Source organism: Rhipicephalus microplus, chromosome 3 (assembly GCF_043290135.1).
Source record: "Rhipicephalus microplus isolate Deutch F79 chromosome 3, USDA_Rmic, whole genome shotgun sequence".
NCBI lineage: Eukaryota > Metazoa > Arthropoda > Arachnida > Ixodida > Ixodidae > Rhipicephalus > Rhipicephalus microplus.
The window spans coordinates 73,962,695-73,982,984 of NC_134702.1; the positions used below are offsets into that span (position 1 = coordinate 73,962,695).

At 47.1% G+C, this 20,290-nt stretch overlaps 1 protein-coding gene across 1 annotated transcript in view; it reads right to left on the reverse strand.

Annotated features, from left to right (window-relative positions):
* LOC119160881 (solute carrier family 13 member 2-like) overlaps nucleotides 1–20,290 on the reverse strand; it is a 50,433-nt gene that overhangs the window by 10,193 nt on the left and 19,950 nt on the right. Inside the window, exons 9-10 of the mRNA XM_075887889.1 lie at nucleotides 17,307–17,468; nucleotides 7,355–7,492 (exon numbers count right to left, since the gene is read on the reverse strand). Coding sequence (XP_075744004.1) covers nucleotides 7,355–7,492; nucleotides 17,307–17,468 — 300 coding nt within the window. The remainder of the gene's footprint in view (nucleotides 1–7,354; nucleotides 7,493–17,306; nucleotides 17,469–20,290) is intronic.

Genomic DNA, 20,290 nt, shown 5'->3' on the forward strand with positions numbered 1-20,290 from the left:
GTTTCCTAAGGACAACCGAAGAACGAAATGGGAACGTGTCGTTCGTCAAGCTGACGTCGACATCCGTTTTCTTCGTGACTGAAGGTATGTAAGTGCGTGTGTTCGTATAACGTATTTTAAGTCGTTCCAATGACCCCATTGCCACTATGTTCCGTTCTTGCTCCGAATTAAAGATGCCAGGTGTGCGTCTGACTTCGGCAGGCATAGGCCCTGACAATAAATTAATAAACGTGTGTAGCAGAACATTTTTATAGCAGGAGTTTTTTTCTTCGGGGTCAGTAAACATTTGCTATTGGCGATTAGTGCCGTGGACTTGTATTATCTCTGTCCATTTGGTTGACAGAAATGGAAGGAATGCTGTTGCATTACTTAGTGCATTGGTTTTGTGCATAGTATTTTCTTGCCGGTATTCATATTACGTTATTGCAGTACTTTTGCGGCCAGCAACTTAGTATAATACGTTTTCTTGAATTTAAGATACGTGTAAGACACGGTAAAATGCTTTCTTAACTGGTTTTCAGGCACGTAATTTCTACTTCAAGCTACAATAATTAAGAACCACTGCCAAAAATATACCGATTCAAGAGCTGGCAGTGTGGTAGAAGCGTGCACGGCGGCTACACGGTTTAGTATAGACCCAGTGCTAACAGTTTTCCCAGGTCCGAAGTTATATGGCCGACTACGCGCCACTGCGAGAGGGGCCAGACCAAAAGAGGAAATGCCGCTTGTTTTGTCGGTCGCAAGCGATTTTCGTGAATCAAATATTTCGTTTTCTGTTGCAATGGTCATCGCCCTGATATTGTGCTGAATACCATACTTTTGGCAGCAGCACACTCGCTCTTCAATAACTACGTGTCTATGTAGACACGTAGTTATTGTGTGTGTGTGTGTGTGTGTGTGTGTGTGTGTGTGTGTGTGTGAGAGAGAATAAAAGTTACCGCATGTATTTTGTTAATTTCTTGGTTCCTCAAAATTTGTACTTATGGATCGACCAAACGTTCTATAGCGTCAATATTTGGCTTTTTCGTTCAAGAAATGGCTCACAGGTGAGTCTCCAAATGCCTTAAAGCGCAATATTTTACTTCAACCAGCACCTTTTTTGACCCAAAAGGCAGAATGAAGCGGTGAAGCAAGTAAAACCTGCCCCGAACGATTTGTCTTTTAACGGGAGACGATTGTGGCAGTGAAGTCACAGACTTCCGTACGCGCGCTCGCTCGGACAACACGAGTGACGTCGCGGCGGCAGTGAGCGGGCCTGATAATCTTCTTGGTGGCATCGCCTTAGTTCCCCCTGTAACTTTAACGCACAATAGCGGTGAAGGCCCAAGACATACAAACCGCAGCGATCACGATATAAGTGTGGGCACGCAAGCGAACACACCCTGTTGAGGCACAAGCCCATCGCAACGTCTGGGACCAGGAGGGGCGACGACCTTTAAGTGCCAACCACTGGCATGCGTATGCACGCGCCTACGCGTCAAAAGCGTGTAGTCGCGCCTGTGGGGAAAAAGGGCGCGCAACTACTGGCACGCGTCGACCGCGTTGACGCCCACGCGTCCAAGGCCGATGCACAATGTTGCTTGATCTTTTGGCTTAGAACTGTCCAAGTTCAGCACAGAACGGCACGTTCTCAACTGGAGCGGGAATGTATGTTTTAGAGGATATGAGAACACGTTAACAAGTTGATAGCGCTTCAACCACCACAGTTTAGACTATTTTGGAAGTAATTGACATTTCAGTGCCCAAAGTAACTACAGCGGTATGCACCAGAAATCAACATCGGTGCGTGCGCCGCTCCCGCGAAGGAACATTCGCGTCTAGCATACTGTACGTCTATCATAGGCGTGTGCAGGGTTCTCTTTAAGGGGGGCTGGGGGGCAAAAGTTTGTCCCAGTGCCCCTCCCCAGGGCTGACTTAGCACCCCCTCCCTATTATGTTAATATATTGAGTTGACATTGAGCTTTCCCCCCCCCCCTCCTCTCTGCGGTGAATGAAGCGTGGCTGCCCTCCTGATCAGGTTTACAAACCACCGGGTTTCTATGCCTGCACTACCAAAGTTACTAACAATATCGTGCATATGCTGGTATCTTCAGTATATTTACACAACATATTTTATATCAGTCAACTTAATAATCACGCCTGCAACTTCATGATCTGACAGATTTAAGTCAGTCATAAGACTACAATTGAGGCCAGAGTAGCAGGCTTTCGGCTGATGTGTGTGTTCGAAATATCCTCTAATGCAACAAAGCACACCTGGTTGTTATTGATACAACTGATATTGACCATAAGATAGGAACCAAATACTGCGTAGAATGCCTTCGGGCATTTTCCATAGTCGAAATGTGCTCTAATGCAACTAACTGTGCCTGACACTTCATGATGTGACAGATATCGGTCATAATATTGCAACTGACCCCTGTATGGAAGACTTCTGGGCGTTGTCTTTAGTCAAAGTATTCTCTAAAACGACAAATGACACCCAACTGTTCATGAAGTCACAGATATAGGTCATAATATTAGAACTGAAACCTTAATGCAAGACTTCTGTACGTTGTCTTTAGTCAAAGTATTCTCTAAAACGACAGATGACACCCAACTGTTCATGAAGTCACAGATATCGGTCATAATATTAGTTCTGAAACCTTAATGCAAGGTTTCTGGACGTTGTCTTTAGTCAAAGTATTCTCTAAAACGACAGACGACACCCAACTGTTCATGAAGTCACAGATGTTGGTCATAACATTGGAATTAAATCCTTAATGGAAGACTTCTGGACGTTATCTTCAGTCAAAGTATTCACTAAAACGACAAGCGACACCCAACTGTTTATGAAGTCACAGATATCGGTCATATTGGAACTGAACCCTGTATGGAAGACTTCTGGACGTTGTCTTTATTCAAAGTATTCTCCAAAATGACAAATGACGCCCAACTCTTCATGAAGTCACAGATATCGGTCATAATACTGGAACTGAACCCTTCATGGAAGGCAGCCAAAATGTTCTCCAATGCAATAAAACACACCCGACACATCATGATGCAACAGATATTAGTGACCAGATCGGAACCGAGCACAGCGTGGAACACTTTCGGATGGTATATTTATTTTCAAATACGGCTGCTCACTGTGAGGCTACAGCGAAAGTGGCGTACATATATACAAAATGAAAGGATTTAAACAGTAATATCACGTTAAGTGTGCCAAGGTAAACAAATATCACTACCCTTGAGTGCACCCCTGTAATAAATGAGAGAAATAGGACATTATTATAATACAAGTGCCTCCAAAAAGTCAGACACACTTGTATTAGGAATCAAACCAAGTAGATCAATCCAGTGTTTGATAACTTTATTTGAACGTGTTAGAGAGCTCTACAAATGACTTCTAAGCTGGGTGGGGATTGCAGATCAGTGCTGTGTTGAAGACTTCAGCACTCTGCTGGTAATTTAAATATCCTTTAACATCTACAAAATGCATCTGACACTTCTTGATGAGACAGACATTTGTTTTGAGATTACAGCCAAGCACTGTGGCTTTCACATGTCATCAATTGTCAAAATACCCTCTAATGCAATAAAGCATGCCAAAAATTTTTGATGGGACAGATACCGATCAAAGTATTGCACCAGAGCACCGTACCGAAGTTTTGGCAAGTTTTCCAACAGAAATAAACTGAATATGTTTAAGTGCATGCGTATATATAATCCAAGTTAATGCATCTACTAAAAAACTGAACAGAAATGAAGGACTCCTTGGAAACACATACAAATATTCAATGTTCGGAACCATCGAATATCTTCAGCTCATTACAGTCTGGAGGAACAGATAATTACATGCACAGCTCAGAAAGCTCTCGTAAGTCACATGAGATACTTTTTGCATTTCTTCTATACAAAGTGCAGTACCATACTAGTGCACCTTCATTAATTCTGTGCATACATGTGGTGATCTTCTCTTCCAACAATCGTGTCATCGTGCAGCTGATTTCAAATCAGGTGCTTCTCATAAGGTTTTCACTTATCTGTCCAGCTGTAAACAGAACGCGCGTTATGTTATAGTAAACTGTAAAACGACGGAGAAGCGCCATTGTATGCCTATAGCAATGAGTAGCAGAATGAACTATAAATTAAGAATGTGTGTGTTAGAATGCCTCCAAACAACGTATGTGCTACTGAGCGTGGCAGAGAAGCAGAAGAAGCGAGAAGTGAAATAGCAGGCAATACCAGCAGCACTTAATCATGCAACTTTCTTTTTCGATCACCACAGCAACGCACGCTCGAGTTTCTGTCTTGTAAGTGAATGGAAATGAGACCGCTGACAGCTCAATGTGTCAGCGTCGCTGGTACCCGACACGAAGTCACATCTCACTGCTACCAACCAGCGCACGCTTGTTATTAGCTTGGCAACACACGAAAACGATTAGCACCGAAGCCAACGAATGTTTCCGCGTCATACAATTCGCGAATACACTTATATCAGTACGTACGTTTTCACATCACGGAAATGTGTTGGCTAGTGCGAGGTTCGCTTTCAGCGATGATGAATACCAATGTTGAAAACAAACACAGTGCAGATAAAAACTCCTCCGTATGAACTACGTGATATTTCGGGCGTCGTATATGGTGTCTATGTTGCGACGGAAACTACCGTAGAGTTTTTTCAGCCGATGTGCCTCGCATGTGCTGGTTCATACAAACTAGATGGTAGAGGCCTGCGCTGGATGCAGATGACACCGCTCTGAATTGCCTCCGCGGTAGGTGAGGGCTCACGCTCAAACCTTCGAACCTCCGAAGTCTGTTTACACTCGTTTTTGGCACAGAAAGTCACAGATCAAAGCACAAGAACACCGACATGCTCCTTTCGCTCGGCCGACGATCGCACACGGGACCGGCGCTAGCATAGCCGGCCGGCATTCGCTGGATTTGTCGGCGTCGCTCGAACTCAGCACGAAATAGCGTCACGCTGGTAGCACTCGCCGTCGTTCGTCGTCGTTCTAGATTACGAAGCGGTCATTCAGGAACGTTTGGAGTAGTTTTCATGCTTGCTTTCAGCACTCGGCTGTGCCTTCGAAGCGGCGGCCATTAGGCACAGCATTTGGAGTCATCGCGGCCTCTGGCTGGCTGGCACCGCTGTACGCGTGGTGACGTAGCGTACGCGAGGCGAAATATCAAGCCCGGCTTGATCCCTCGCGCCTGCTCGCGTATGCCCCTCCGACGTCGACGCCGAGAGGCGCATTTGACGTTTTTGACGCGTAGACGCGAGCGTACGCGTGCCAGTGGTTGGCACTTTAGAGTGCCCCTTGCCGACACTTTGTGCCATCTCGCCAATGCAAACAAGAACATGCCGATGTCGACAATCTATGAGCACGAATTCCATTAGCAAGGTGATAAACGGGCGTTTTCTGGCCGTGGCGTTTCGAGCTGCGCGTCGCGCAGCCACAAGTCGTCGGTGCGACTTCAAGTGATGAAGATGTTTCTTCGTTTTTAAAGGTAGTATTTTGGGGGGACCTTCGACGACATAAATTTGGTCTTTCTGTATGTTTTTCTATACAATTGTCTGTTTGTCAGCGGTAATGATTTTCCTAATGGCTGTAATAGCACCAAACGATACCTAAAACGGCCAACCCCATCCGCAGCGTCTACCAATGTTGCTCAAGTTTCAGCGTTCAAACTTGTGGGATCGTCAATTAAAAAGCAATTACTCCGCTCATCTGAGGCGCCATAACAACACGTCGGTGATTATTATGTGTGCCCTTATTATACTAGAGAAGGCACACACAAGTAAATATAAGGACCGTAGCCTTTATCACGCTGTGCTGACCGTGCAACGCGATGCTCAAAAAGGCAAGTGTTTCCAACGCTTTGCTAAGACGACACGGTGGCGACACCTGCCCTTTGCTGCGTTCTACACCTCATCGCCTCCGAGACAGGCGCGCATCGTTCTCCGCGGGCGCGCACGCCTTCCTTCGTTTTCGAAGATAACTGCCAGATGGCGCTCGTGTCTAACGTGCCTCGATGTGCTCGTTTACTTTCGCTGCACGAATCGAGACTCTCTAAGGCAGCGCTTCCAGAATACAACTCGCCGATTTTCTCGCGCCGACCATCAAATAAACGTTTTGTTCACTCTCTCCACACGCAAGACTATCATATAGTCTTGCGTGTGTGAAAGATGACGTTTTAGGCGACATTTGCAGTGAAACATGGAGATACGGGACCAATTTTTTTTATGTTTGCGGTCTTTCAGTCTATGTTTAAAGTCATATTCATTACAAAAATATTTCAGTAGAGCCCTGGTGGGCTCCGGCATAAAACGCTTTCGTGTTAAAATTTTTCGCCGAATATTATAAATAATTATGTTTCAATCATTGTTGGCTGTGTCCAGCATTAGTCGGTGGCGGGAAGGGTGGCGCCGTGGTGAAAATTTGCTCCCCCGTTTTCACGGCAACTGATTGGAGTGCGAAAAATAATAAGGTTCCCAATGAATGAGTAAAAGAAAAGGTGGTCGCATCAACTTCTCGCAACGGAATAACTACACTAAGCTTCCGACTTTCTGGAGGCACAGGTACGAAGTAAATAGTTCTTGGTACGCGATGCCAGCGCCGCCCAGGCAGCCCGCCTACAATTTGCTTTACGCGCCACCCTGTCCAGCTGCATGGGAAGCACTCTGTTACACTAGAGGACTCTGGTAGCACAGCCACGGCGAGGTGCACTACAAGCACTATTTTAACGTGTCCACGTACTCCCCGCGTGCCCTGAAACTCATGGTGAACGCCATGCGACACTATTCTTTCCCCACCTGTTGTACGGGCCTTCGAATGCTGAAGCAGAGAGGAAACGCATCGCCCGTCTTTACGAGCTCGAAAAGACGCGAGGGGAGAAAGGAGGGGGGGGGGGGGGGGGGGCTCGAGCAGCAACTGCTAAACCTTTGATAACGCGAGTATGATCGTCAGTCATGAGTGCGTTATCTGGCTGACGTCGCATATATCCTTCTCGGGGATGCGCTCTCAACGCAAAGAGACGAGGCAAAAGGTGCACACGGAGCGTCCATACTCTAACCAGTGTTTTGTAGAGTTGCGTGAGATCACATCCGAAAGTGTTAGCTGGCAGCCTCACTTCGTATAGCATTGAAATATGTTGCTATCACACTCAGTGCTTCACCCTTCCAGTAAAACTGGCCTTGTTTTTTGATGCGTGCCTTGGGAGCTAACCTTATAATTCAGTCTTTCGACCTGGAATAAAGAATAATGCCGACGAGAACATCCGGAGCATTCACTGTCCCTACGAGAGAAATAGCATGTGAGTGTCCAAGCCGGTATGCTGAATATTCGCGCTTCAGTGACAAAATACTCACCATGTCGTGGATTTTCATCTTCGCCAGCTCGTAAACGATGGCGTTAGGAGGCGTGGCAGCAGGCAGCATGAATGAAAAGGAGCAGCCGATCGTCACCGGCATCGCCAGGTACAGTGGGTGCACGCCTATTGCTAACGCCTGGATTGAAAAAAAAAATGCACATGTATTGTTTCTGAATGCTCAATATAAAGTAGGTCAGTACAATATGTTTCAGTTAAAATGTCCCAATTCAAGGAATTTCAGCAAAAACTATGCATATAAAAGGGAAAAAATAACACTTACATAACTCAGCTTCCAGCGGCAACAGCGGGATAATTAGAGCACTATACACTGTAGAGTACATATCCCGCCAAAGCACTTGGTCTTCTAACAGTGAAGCTGTCCTAGGTCTATGGTTTCATGCCCGGGATCCGCGGTTACGCTTGTGAATACTATAAACGCTTAGGAGCCACTGACATTTGGTAAAGAACGGGACTTTTCACTGGTCGACTAAAAATCATGGCTGTGCAGACATACCCATAAAAATATCCAATAACACATATACCGAAATACAAGCACTAAAGGCCTAAAATGCAGACGCTAGGATACATTTGTGTTTGGTGTAACGGGATATTTAAGGAATACTTTTGCAAAAGCTCGAAAAAGTATTCCGGAATACAAGTACAGGAATACGGATAGAAGAATACAAATTACAAGAATAAGTTTTTTGATTTCAGGAATATTGATGCCCCACAAAGGCAGTAATTGGTCACAAGACAATATTGCTGTTAAATTTGTCACCGCATTGAAACTTGAATGTCAAGCATATCGCTAACATCACTATACAACAACAGGAAAGCGACAAATAGTGTACGTTTATTCTAGACACAAAATCTGTTTTGCTGAGATGGTTGTTGCGATAACTGCACTTAGGCAACAGCAGCTGCTCAAATGGGTTGTCTTTGATACAGCGCTAGTTGCACCTCAGCACAAGACTTCCTAAATAGCTTACCGCTCACAAAAAAAAAAATAGATGTGCACCACCTGCATTGCGCGACTGCGTCGCCAGCAGAGCACGACTTCTGCCGTGGTTCTTCTATCTCAGCGTAGGGCGTTTCACCGTACACGCCATTCTGTGCGTGCGAGGAGCTCTATGCCGCCTTCCACTGCGTCGGCGACCAGTGGCGTAGCAGAAAAAGCATACTTTTCTTTCGTAAAGTTGGGTAAGCACAGTCGTGACAAAAAATAACGAGATACCCGTGTCATGTACAGTATCGCGATACAACCAGTACATCTTAAAAGTATTTCACTACCGAGATACGAATACATTTTGCCAATGTGTATCGACAAATCAGTTAAAATAGGCAAAAGTACCTCCAAGATACCGTCATTTTACTCTTGTATCGCAATGCTGCTTTAGTGTGCTAAGAATGAAGGCAACGGTTAAGTCAACAAATAGGTGTGCCACATAGAAACCTGCGTGGCCTATCAGAAAACTATCCTCATTCATTAAAAACACGTACGCGCCATAAAAACTGGGTAAATCCCACTTCACTCAACTTCTACTAAAATGAAAGAAGGCAACAGTTTGCTCAAAAAAGGGCATGAGCGTTACCATCGTCACGCCACTGTTTCTTGATAATTTGTGTTTACAAAATGAGGAAAAAAATAAAAAAGCTTAACAAAGAGTATTTACTCAATAGCAGGGATGAAAAATATCGGAGCATTTTGAGCGAAGGCTTCTTTGTAAACCTGTGTATGAGTGGCATAGTAAAGATGCAATGAAACTATACTACCATCTGAAACTGAACAGTGTTCAACAGAGAACACTGATTCACTAAAAATGTGGTACTCTCACGAAAAGAACGCCACCAATTGACTGTTTCATTATTGCCGTGAAGCGGAGACCAAGACTTCAGTGACGTATTTCTGTCACGGAAATTATGCGAAAAAATGTACCCGATTAGATAGGAAAGAAAAAAAGTTCTTTTGACGGGAGTCGAACACACTACCACTCTTTCCAGGAGAACAGATGCCGGACATGCTATACACTGCGCCACAGTCACTCAAACCGGAGGCTTTACAAACGGCTTTTTAATCACACACCTTCCTCTCGTAGTGCCCTTAGTGAGCGTGATGGTGTCGCCATCTGGGAGCGCTAAAGGGAAGTTATGCATCGTCACAACGGCCTCCGCGACTAGCTCCTACAACGCGTCCGTCCCATTCAGCACGTTTCCAGTAGGATAAGTGTACTTTTGTCTACTTCTGAACACACCTTAAGGTTGTGACTGCTAGCCTTGCTCATAGCTTCCACCCATACCAGAAATAGCCTGGCTGTGACCATGCTTGCACTTGGCACAACGAAAAACGAAAATCGCGGCTGGGCTAATGGCAAACCCGAATCGCGTTGTGTTTCCCTCTAGTGTGACCGCGGTGCTCAAAGAATTTTTAACATGGCGCGTTATGATAACTTTTGCGAAAGTTATATATGTTTTGTCTGTGACGCTCTTTTGGCTGTCACACTGCTTTTTCAGGTGACTCTATCGGTGTGATCTGCCACAATGGTTTTTTTTTTTCGATAATTGTTCATGGACTTTAGCTGTCGAGAAAAAGATGTACCATCAATCGTCAACGTGTGTGCAGTCACGTTAAACAGTGGCATACAAACACCAATATACATTATGCAAGCTGTTTTAGGTCGACGTACAGTAAACATTCAAGTGCTTCAGAAAGGACATGTTTTACTTTCGTGTTGTACCGATTCCTTTGACGGAGCGATGAACCAAGCTATTTTTCAAGCACGACTTCTGCAAAGCGTTGGCAGCTGTCCACAGCTCACCTAAATAAAGTACACTCTATTATAAATCCTTATTTTCTTTCTTTGTTTCTGAAAGCGCGAATTTATTTCTACTGACCTTTAAATTACCTTTCATGGTACTTTTAAGGAATGGTTAACATTTGCTTAGATGAGCACACATTACTGTGTAAGCCGCTTCTGGATTTAGAAAAAGTGGGTAACGATATAGAGCACTTGGTACTCTTCTATAGGAGAGCTTAAAGCCATTCCGTGCTGGCCCTCGATGTTTACGATTACTACGTACCTTTGCCTATTTTTTTGGGGCGCAGTCATATTAACGTTACATAATTAACGTGTTTGTTTAGTTCCCCCGAAGTTGACTATACAACACCCTTCTTTATTTTTCTATAAACACACACACACGCATATATATATATCAGCTGCCCGCTTATAATAAGTTCACGTGCTACGTGACGCCAAACATGCGCATAAGAGTGTTTTCACACTCGTTGTTTGGCCTATAGATGGCGCTGACTGTCGCTCCTACTTCTAAAATTCACAGATAAAAACCCAAAAAAGTGGATGGAGGGAGTGCCGCTGTAATAGCTCAGTGGTTAGAGCATCGAACACGTAATTCGAAGGTCGTAGGTTCGATTCCTGCTTACAGTTGGTAATTTTTTCATCCACTTTTCTTTCTTCTTATTTACATTCCATTAATGTTAATAACTTCCCCTGTACATTCCTTGGCATTACTGTCTGTTATATCTCATTATTATTGTGTTAAAAACACGGAAAACGAGCCCTTAGGTATACACTTCTTTCCCTTATTTCATTGAACGAGGGTCTCGTACTGGCAGACTTGGTGTGTTTAGGTTGTATAAGAGGGACAATTAATCAGCTGCCCGCTCATAATAAGTTCACGTGCTACGTGACGCCAAACATGCGCATAAGAGTGTTTTCACACTCGTTGTTTGGCCTATAGATGGCGCTGACTGTCGCTCCTACTTCTAAAATTCACAGATAAAAACCCAAAAAAGTGGATGGAGGGAGTGCCGCTGTAATAGCTCAGTGGTTAGAGCATCGAACGCGTAATTCGAAGGTCGTAGGTTCGATTCCTGCTTACAGTTGGTAATTTTTTCATCCACTTTTCTTTCTTCTTATTTACATTCCATTAATGTTAATAACTTCCCCTGTACATTCCTTGGCATTACTGTCTGTTATATCTCATTATTATTGTGTTAAAAACACGGAAAACGAGCCCTTAGGTATACACTTCTTTCCCTTATATATATTGTCACGAGCGGTTGCAATGCACGGCGCATACAGCGCGAATGAACATTCAGAAAAAAAGGTGAAGAAGGAAGACGACGTTGGGTGTGCTGTCTCGAGACCCCTTGTGGAAGTAAACGCGAACCATCCAGGCTCGCCTGTTTTTCAACCTTTTCGTGTACTTCTTGCGTGTAACATTTGGTGGAGGTGCTGGGTACCTCCCACGACCTACGACGGAGCCGTCAGCACCAGAACTTCGTAGAAGCCGTCGCCTTGCCGGACTTTCGCCATCGCGCCCCGACATGTCTCTGGAGCAAAATGACCCCCTCAGCAATGCCTCGGCAAGACCACCGCTGTATCAGCATTACCGAGAGCCACGGCCGTTCTCAGCAAAGCCAGGGGAAGACTTCGATGAATGGCTGACCCATTACGAAAGGGTAAGCCAATGCAACAACTGGAACCCGGCCAGCCAGCTCAGGCATGTCGTTTTTTATTTGACGGACACGGCCCTGGTTTGGTATGAAAACCACGCCGACACGCTTACTACATGGAGCAGTCTTATTGAAGAAATGAAGAAGTGCTTTAGCGACTCGGACACTAAGAAGAAACGAGCGGAAACAGCTTTAGCTCAGAGAGCTCAGGTGATCGGCGAGACTTGCACGACATATATTGAAGAAGTTCTCAAGCTGTGTAAGACCATCGACTCTCGAATGTCCGAGGAAGATAAAGTGGGACACCTTTTAAAAGGTATTGCGGAAGACGTCTATAACTTCCTCATTGGAAAAGACAACCTGAACACCGTATCAGACGTGATTCGGCACTGCCGCACATTCGAGGCGCTGAAAACTCGCCGAATCACGCCGAAGTTTGGACGGCTAGCCAATGTCACGACTGTGGCCAGCGTTGACGCGAGTCCGCAGACAGACCTCTCAGCTACCATTCGGCAGATTGTCCGTGAGGAGCTCCTGCGGCACGAAGAACAAACGCGTTATGCGGTGCCGCGTTGCGCCTCCGTCGCTTTCCGAGACGCCGTCTGCGCATCTCCTCCGGCTACTTGGCAGCATTCGGTGAATGCTGCGGATTGTAACAGCTACCGACACGACCCGCATTATGGCCAGACCGAACAACGCCATTACGACTCGATTGATCGGCGTTTTGATCAGCATCCACGCGACGTTCGCCCACGAAGACCCAGCACTGCCTACGACATCCAAGGGGAGGGGATGAGTTACTCTCAGCCTGTGGCCGCTGTGGAATATTTCAATCAGCGTCCGGAAGTTCGCCCTCTGCCCGTGTGTTACAACTGTGGCACGCCTGGCCACATAGCTAGGTATTGTAACCGACGTCGGGCATTCAGCAATGGACAGTCGGGATCGTTTATGCAACACGGTGGTCGTGCAATGGACACTAATAGGCCAGGAAACACCACTTTTGAAGGCTACTTCCGAGAAGAAAGAAGCCGTCACTTCCCTCTGGACAGCTATTCTGGAGAACAAGAAAGGTATCGAAACCGTTACCGCTCTCCTGCCTCCGAACGTACTCTGACACCACCACCAGCTTTCCGAGCGTCTCGATCTCCATCTCCCAGACGGCGTGTGACGTCATCATCTCCTCGACGCCGCTTCGCGTCACCACCGCCGGGAAACTAGCCAGCGCGGCCGATGGAGGTGAGGTCGCTGGAAAATCTTTGCTACCGACTCGGATACCTCCACCTATCTTCATGCTGAAGAATAAGGTTAATGTACTTATTGATGGCGTTTCTACCATGGCTTTAGTCGACACGGGAGCAACTGTTTCTGTCATGAGTGTGGTGTTCAAAAATCTGCTGGGACGCAAGGTTATGTTTCATTGGGACCACAGCACAAGCTTTCGTGGAGTGAGTGGGGACTCATTATACCCGGTTGGTGTGTGTAACGTGGATGTCTCCTTGGGTGGTCAAACCTTTAACACTGAGTTTACCGTGCTTCCGCGTTCCACACACGATGTAATTCTCGGCATTGACTTTTTGAAATTGTGTGGCGCCAATGTTGACTGCCGAACAGGAGAACTCAGTATTTGCGGAAGTGTGTCCTCTGCGCTCTTAGAAGAATCATCCCAGCAAGAGAGTGTGTTTTGTGTTTCTGAAGACACTGTTGTGCCCGCTTTATCCGCGATGCGCGTTCCTGTTGTTTGTTCGTCTTCTGTTAGTACTTCGTTCGATGTTGCGGTGGAACCGGTCCATAGAAACTGTCTTAAGAAAAATGTGTTGGTTCCGTATTGTATGGTTTCAGTTACCGATGGATGCGCAGGGCTATGGACGCTAAATTGCTCCACTGAAGCCGTAGTGCTGTCTCAAGGCCTAAAACTTGCTACGTTTCAGGGAGAGTCATTTATACCTATGGCAGTGCTTACAGAACTACCGGATACAGCACAAACCAGTGTCTCGCACACCGCAAACGAACACATGCTCGGAATGGTAGCTACATCGCTCAGTGACCATGAACGTCGTGTTTTGATGGCCCTGCTCTCGAAACACTCTTCAATATTCGACTTTGCACAGCACGACGGCCCCACATCGATTCCTGCATCCCGTACTCGCCATCGCATCAACACAGGATCCGCTGAACCGATTCGTCAAAAACCATATCGTGTGTCCTCTGCGGAGCGAAAGATCATCAGCGCTCAAGTCGAAGAAATGATGGGTAAAGGAGTAATTCGGGAATCGTCTAGCCCTTGGGCAGCTCCAGTGATACTGGTGAAGAAGAAAGACGGCACGTGGCGATTCTGTGTCGATTACCGTCGCCTAAATGCCGTTACTAGGAAAGACGTATACCCACTCCCACGAATTGACGACGCCATCGATTGCCTCTTTGCGGCTTCTTACTTCTCTTCTGTGGATTTACGATCAGGTTACTGGCAAATCCCTATGCACCCGGATGACAGAGAGAAGACCGCTTTTGTAACGCCCGATGGACTATTTGAATTCAACGTGATGCCTTTCGGGCTTTGTAACGCCCCCGCAACGTTTGAAAGGTTCATGGACACTATACTTCGCGGTTTGAAGTGGGAAGTTTGTATGTGCTACCTAGACGACGTTGTGATCTTCGGCCGAACATTTCGTGAGCATAACGAGCGCCTGGACTTGGTACTGAACTGCTTGAGGAAGGCCGGCCTTGTGCTTAATTCTAAAAAGTGCCATTTTGGTGAACGACAGACACTTGTGCTGGGACACCTGATCGACAAAGAAGGTATACGACCAGATCCACAAAAGACAACAGCTGTGGAGGCATTCGAGGCACCTCGCTCTGTGAAGCAGCTACGAAGTTTTTTAGGGTTATGCTCCTACTTTCGCCGTTTCATTCCCAAATTTGCTGACATAGCTCATCCGCTCACATGCCTTCTCCAAAAAGGTGTTCCTTTCGAGTGGAGCTCGGAATGCGACTCATCGTTTCGGCAGCTAAAGCTACTGTTGACGTCCCAGCCTATTCTTCGCCACTTCAATCCGTCATCACCGACAGAAGTTCATACCGATGCTAGTGGTGTTGGCATTGGCGCCGTACTAGTTCAGCGTGTCGGCGACAGCGAGCATGTGATATCGTACGCTAGCCGCTCATTGAGTCGCCCCGAGCGCAACTACACTGTCACCGAACAAGAGTGTCTGGCGGTCGTCTTCGCTGTGCAACGGTTTCGATCGTATCTCTACGGGCGCCCCTTTACTGTCGTCACGGATCATCACTCTCTATGCTGGCTTGTGAATCTTCGGGATCCCTCTGGTCGACTAGCACGCTGGGCGCTCCGTCTGCAGGAGTATGATTTCGTTGTTTCCTACAAGAGCGGCCGGCGACACGCTGATGCTGATTGTCTCTCTCGCCTGCCACTCCCAACGACTGAATGTGACGCGGACAACTTTGATGAATACATCGCTTTTGTGTCCACGGGATTTCCGGATATGGATACCTTCATATCAGAGCAGAGGAAAGACGACAGCTTACAGCCGCTATTCGCGGCCGCGCGGGAGTCCGCTGCAGACAATCGTTTTCGCTTACGTGACGGCGCCCTATATAAGACGAACTTCTCGGCTACCGGTGCGCGCTACCTTTTGGTTGTCCCCAAGAGCCTTCGCAGTCACGTATTATCTGCCATGCACGACGAACCAACTTCCGGACATCTTGGATGCACAAGAACACTCTACCGTGCTCAGGAACGCTTTTATTGGCCCCGGATGCGCAATGATACCGAACGGTACGTCGCCAGCTGCACCCAATGTCAGCGTTACAAGCGACCAACTGACGCGCCGTCTGGTCGCCTTCAGCCTGTTTCGCCTCCTAGCACCCCCTTTGAGCAAGTTGGTATAGATCTTCTGGGCCCTTTTCCGCGATCCACAGACGGCAATCGTTGGGTCATCGTTTGCGTAGACCACTTAACCCGTTATTGTGAGACGGCAGCACTGCCGTCGGCCACAGCAAAAGACGTTTCCATCTTCTTGCTGTTTCAAGTTATCCTCAGACACGGACCTCCTCGCATCGTAATCAGCGACCGTGGGCGGCAATTTACCGCGGATGTTGTCGAAGAGACCCTTCGTCTGTGCTCATCAAGCTTCCGCCATTCCACTCCATACCATCCACAGACTAATGGTCTAGTGGAACGCACGAACCGAACGCTTGCCAACATGCTGTCCATGTACATCGACTCCGCGCACAAAAACTGGGACACAATTTTGCCTTTCATCACCTATGCTTTCAACACCGCAAGACATGAGACCACTGGTTACTCACCTTTCTTTCTCCTTTATGCTCGTCCACCACGCTATAATCTTGACACTATGCTTCCCTACTCTGCTCATCACAGTGAGCCGATCAACGAGATTCTCTGTAGAGCAGAAGAAGCGCGACGCCTCGCTCGGCTACGCACCGTCACCTCGCAAGACCGGTCAAAGATCCGCTATGACGACCGTCACCGACATGTTCACTTCAATCCTGGAGATCAGGTGTGGCTCTGGACGCCTTTACGGAAACGTGGCCTGTACCAGAAATTTCTCGCTCACTATGTCGGGCCCTACGTTATCCTCGAACGCCTCAGTGAGGTCAACTACCGCATAGCACGGCTCACAAGCACTGGACGGCGCTCGGCTAAAACAGAAGTGGCGCACGTCGCTCGCATGAAGCTATGCAATGCACGAACCACTGAGTGACTCGCCCGGCGGGCTTCGTCTGCCAACGGGGAAATGTCACGAGCGGTTGCAATGCACGGCGCATACAGCGCGAATGAACATTCAGAAAAAAAGGTGAAGAAGGAAGACGACGTTGGGTGTGCTGTCTCGAGACCCCTTGTGGAAGTAAACGCGAACCATCCAGGCTCGCCTGTTTTTCAACCTTTTCGTGTACTTCTTGCGTGTAACATATATATATATATATATATATATATATATATATATATATATATATATATATATATATATATATATATATATATATATATATATATATATATATATATGTTTGTGTGTGTGTGTGTGTGTGTGTAAACTTACACCAAGTAACAAACCTAATCGAACAAGGGGCTGCTCTTTCAAACTTGAGCGTGGAATGCTCCGTGTCATCTTCCTGATCTGAATAAGCTTGCATCGCAACTAATTGAGGGTCAAGCACACGCAAACAGTAGCTCAACACAATCTTATGTTATACGTCTGGTACGCTACAGTACGTGCTCACATGCGTTTGCGTGCTATAAGAAGGCCGCTTGTGGTCCTACCATCTACTGCATATACCTCAGCATATAGACCGCCAACAGAGCTTGCGCTTGGTCGGTCTACGAGAACGGCTGTTTTTTATTAATTTCCTGCCTGTGTGATCTCTCGTTCTCTCTGTGCAGTGCAAACTACATTTTCACTTTTATGTATTCCGCCCGCATCTCTCTTGGTATTCTCACCATTTGGCAGACGACGGGCAAGAGTATTGAACTGACAGTCGGATTGCTCATCACTTCGGTAAACATGGAGGCGGCGAAGCATAGGACGAACACCGTCACCACATTAGGAAGGCAGTCGAGACTCTTCAGGTGCTGCACCAGCATCGTCGACAGGCCGGATTGCTAGAAAAATAGGATCAAAGAGCGCTTTCAATGAGACTATAATTTACAAACAATCGCAGTTCAATCTGCTGTTTAAAAAGTCGGTTGAATGTCACGATAGTTGGTTACTCACGCCACTGAATTTACATAGCGAAATCAAGTACATTCTTCCAGTAGGCCTATTTGCATCGTATTAGTGAAAGGCTTGTATCACTGATGCTCACAAGAATCGGTATCTCAATATTCTAAGCTGTTCCAGAGCTGCGTAGAATGAGGAACAACATTGAGGGTAGAGGGAGGGGCCCGGAAAAATACAGTAAACGTGGGACGAATTTCAGACATAAGTGTTGCATGGTGAGTTAGTGGCGTAATATAAGCATGTCAGCAACATTGAAAGCCCATATATTTAGAGACAGTGCCCGTTTCTGATATTATGGCCAGAAAAGATTAAGAGAAATGTACGGAGTAGATAATGTTTATTATTTTTGTTACGCAGCAGGGAATTGCGTGATATGTCCAGGTTTACGCAGAGATAAGTTCACATGATCATAAAATGAAGTTAGGAATGAATGACTACACTCTCAAACAAGGAGTACGACGTTAGCGAGTTCCAATTGAGCCCCGTAATTGATATCCCTTAGCGCATCCGTTTCAACGTTAAGGCCTGTTTACGGAAATGGGGTACAAGGCAGTCACTGCACTGACAAAGGCTCATTTTCTTGCCCACCAACTTTCTGACGAAACAATTTCTCTTCCACAACTATTAAACTGTAACGGGGTTTATTTGCAGAGCAGAACGCAGAAAGCGAAGCAGTCAGCAGCGTCCGGCCAAGGGCAGCAAGCACGAGCTTATGCTGATGGCGATGCCCCTGATGCGCCGAGAAATGCCGCTGAAGCTCCTCTTCTTTACTACAATCGCCCTCCGCACAAAAAGACGCCATCCTGGCAGATTAGGGAGAAGAAACGACTAATGGGTCGTAATATGGCTTGAGACGAGAGACGTGGACAGTGTCGCGGCTGCGGTAGCGTAGGCTTGTGGATGGGATGGTGGGCTCCACGATATAGTTGACGAGTGACGTTTGCTCTACAACGCGGTATGGCCCGATGTATTTGGGAAGAAGTTTTGCGGAGCGGCCAGGCGCGGTAGCAGGTGGAAAGTTTGGAGCCTAACGGTCCCCAGTCTGGCGGGCTTGCTGCTGCCACTGGTCCTCGGTAGAAAAAGAGCGGGCAAGCTGGCGGCATTCTTCAGCATGTCGGGCAGCTTCGGACAGAGTTGTACTTTCGGACTCATAAGGTTTATATGAAAGAATAGTGTCTACTGTATTTGAAGGTTCTCGTCCGTACAGAAGAAAGTATGGCGAAAACCCAGTAGTAGCTTGTACGGCAGTATTATACGCGTAGGTGACGAACGGGAGAACTTGGTCCCAATTTGAATGATCAGAGGCTACGTACATCGACAGCATACTGCCAAGAGTACGGTTGAAGCGCTCCGTCATGCCATTCGTTTGAGGGTGGTACGCTGTACTTGTGCGGTGCACGATTCGGCATTCGTTGAGTAATGCCTTCAAGGCGTCAGAAAGGAAGGCACGGCCTCTGTCACTTAAGAGCTCGCGAGGGGCACAATGACGCAGAATGAAACGTTGCAACAGAAACGTTCCAACGTCACGGGCTATGGCAGTGAGCAGCGCGGCTGTTTCGGCATAGCATGTCAGATGGTCTATCGCAACAATGATCCAGCGATTACCAGCTAGAGTTGATGGTAGTGGTCCGTAAATGTCAATGCCGACGCGATCAAAAGGTCGACTAGGACAAGGAAGAGGTTGTGACGGGTAGACTTGCCCGGGAGGTAACTTTTGTCGTTGGCACTGAGCACACGAGCGAATGAATTTCCGCACGTAGTTATACATTCCACGCCAATAAAATCTGAGTCGAAGCCTAGCGTATGTCTTGAAGAGGCCTGCGTGGGCGCACTGTGGGTCCGCGTGAAAAGCTTCGCAGATAGCAGCTCGAAGATGGCGGGGTATCACAAGGAGACACTTGCGACCGTCAGAAAGGTAGTTGCGTCGATAAAGAAGCTGGTCCTTTAGGCAAAAAGTTGCTAGCCTGGCGGCGGAGAGCGCGAGACGGCGAAGGAGTGAGAGGATCAGAAAGAATGCTTATGAGGCCACTGATTTAGGGATCCTTTCGTTGTTCCACCGTCATGTTGCGCAAGGCGGATGACGCAAGTGCAGGCTCGAGGGAAGAGAGGCAAACACCTTGATCCGATATGGGTGAGCGAGAAAGGGCGTCGGCGTCCGTGTGCTTACGACCAGATCTGTAAATAACGCGGATGTCGTATTCCTGAAGTTTGAGCGCCCAGCGAGCAAGTCGTCCGGAAGGGTCTTTAAGTGTGGATAGCCAACAAAGGGCGTGGTGGTCAGTGACGACGTCGAATGCGTGACCATACAGGTAAGGGCGAAATTTTCCAAGGACCCAAATAATAGCTAAACACTCTTTCTCGGTCATGGAGTAGTTAGCCTCGGCTTTCATCAAAGTTCGGCTTGCGTAGGCGACGACATATTCATCTAACCCTGCCTTTCGTTGCGTGAGCACAGCGCCAAGTCCAACACCGCTGGCATCAGTGTGAACCTCCGTGGAAGCGGCAGGATCGTAGTGGCGGAGGATGGGTGGTGAAGTCAGCAGGTGGCGTAATTTGGTGAATGCATCGTCGCATGCTGGTGACCAGGTGGAAAGGTCCTTGTCGCCGCTAAGAGGGTCCGTAAGGGGCGCACATACGGAAGCAAAATTTCTAATAAAGCGCCGGAAGTATGACGACAAGCCGACAAAACTTCTAAGTTCCTTCA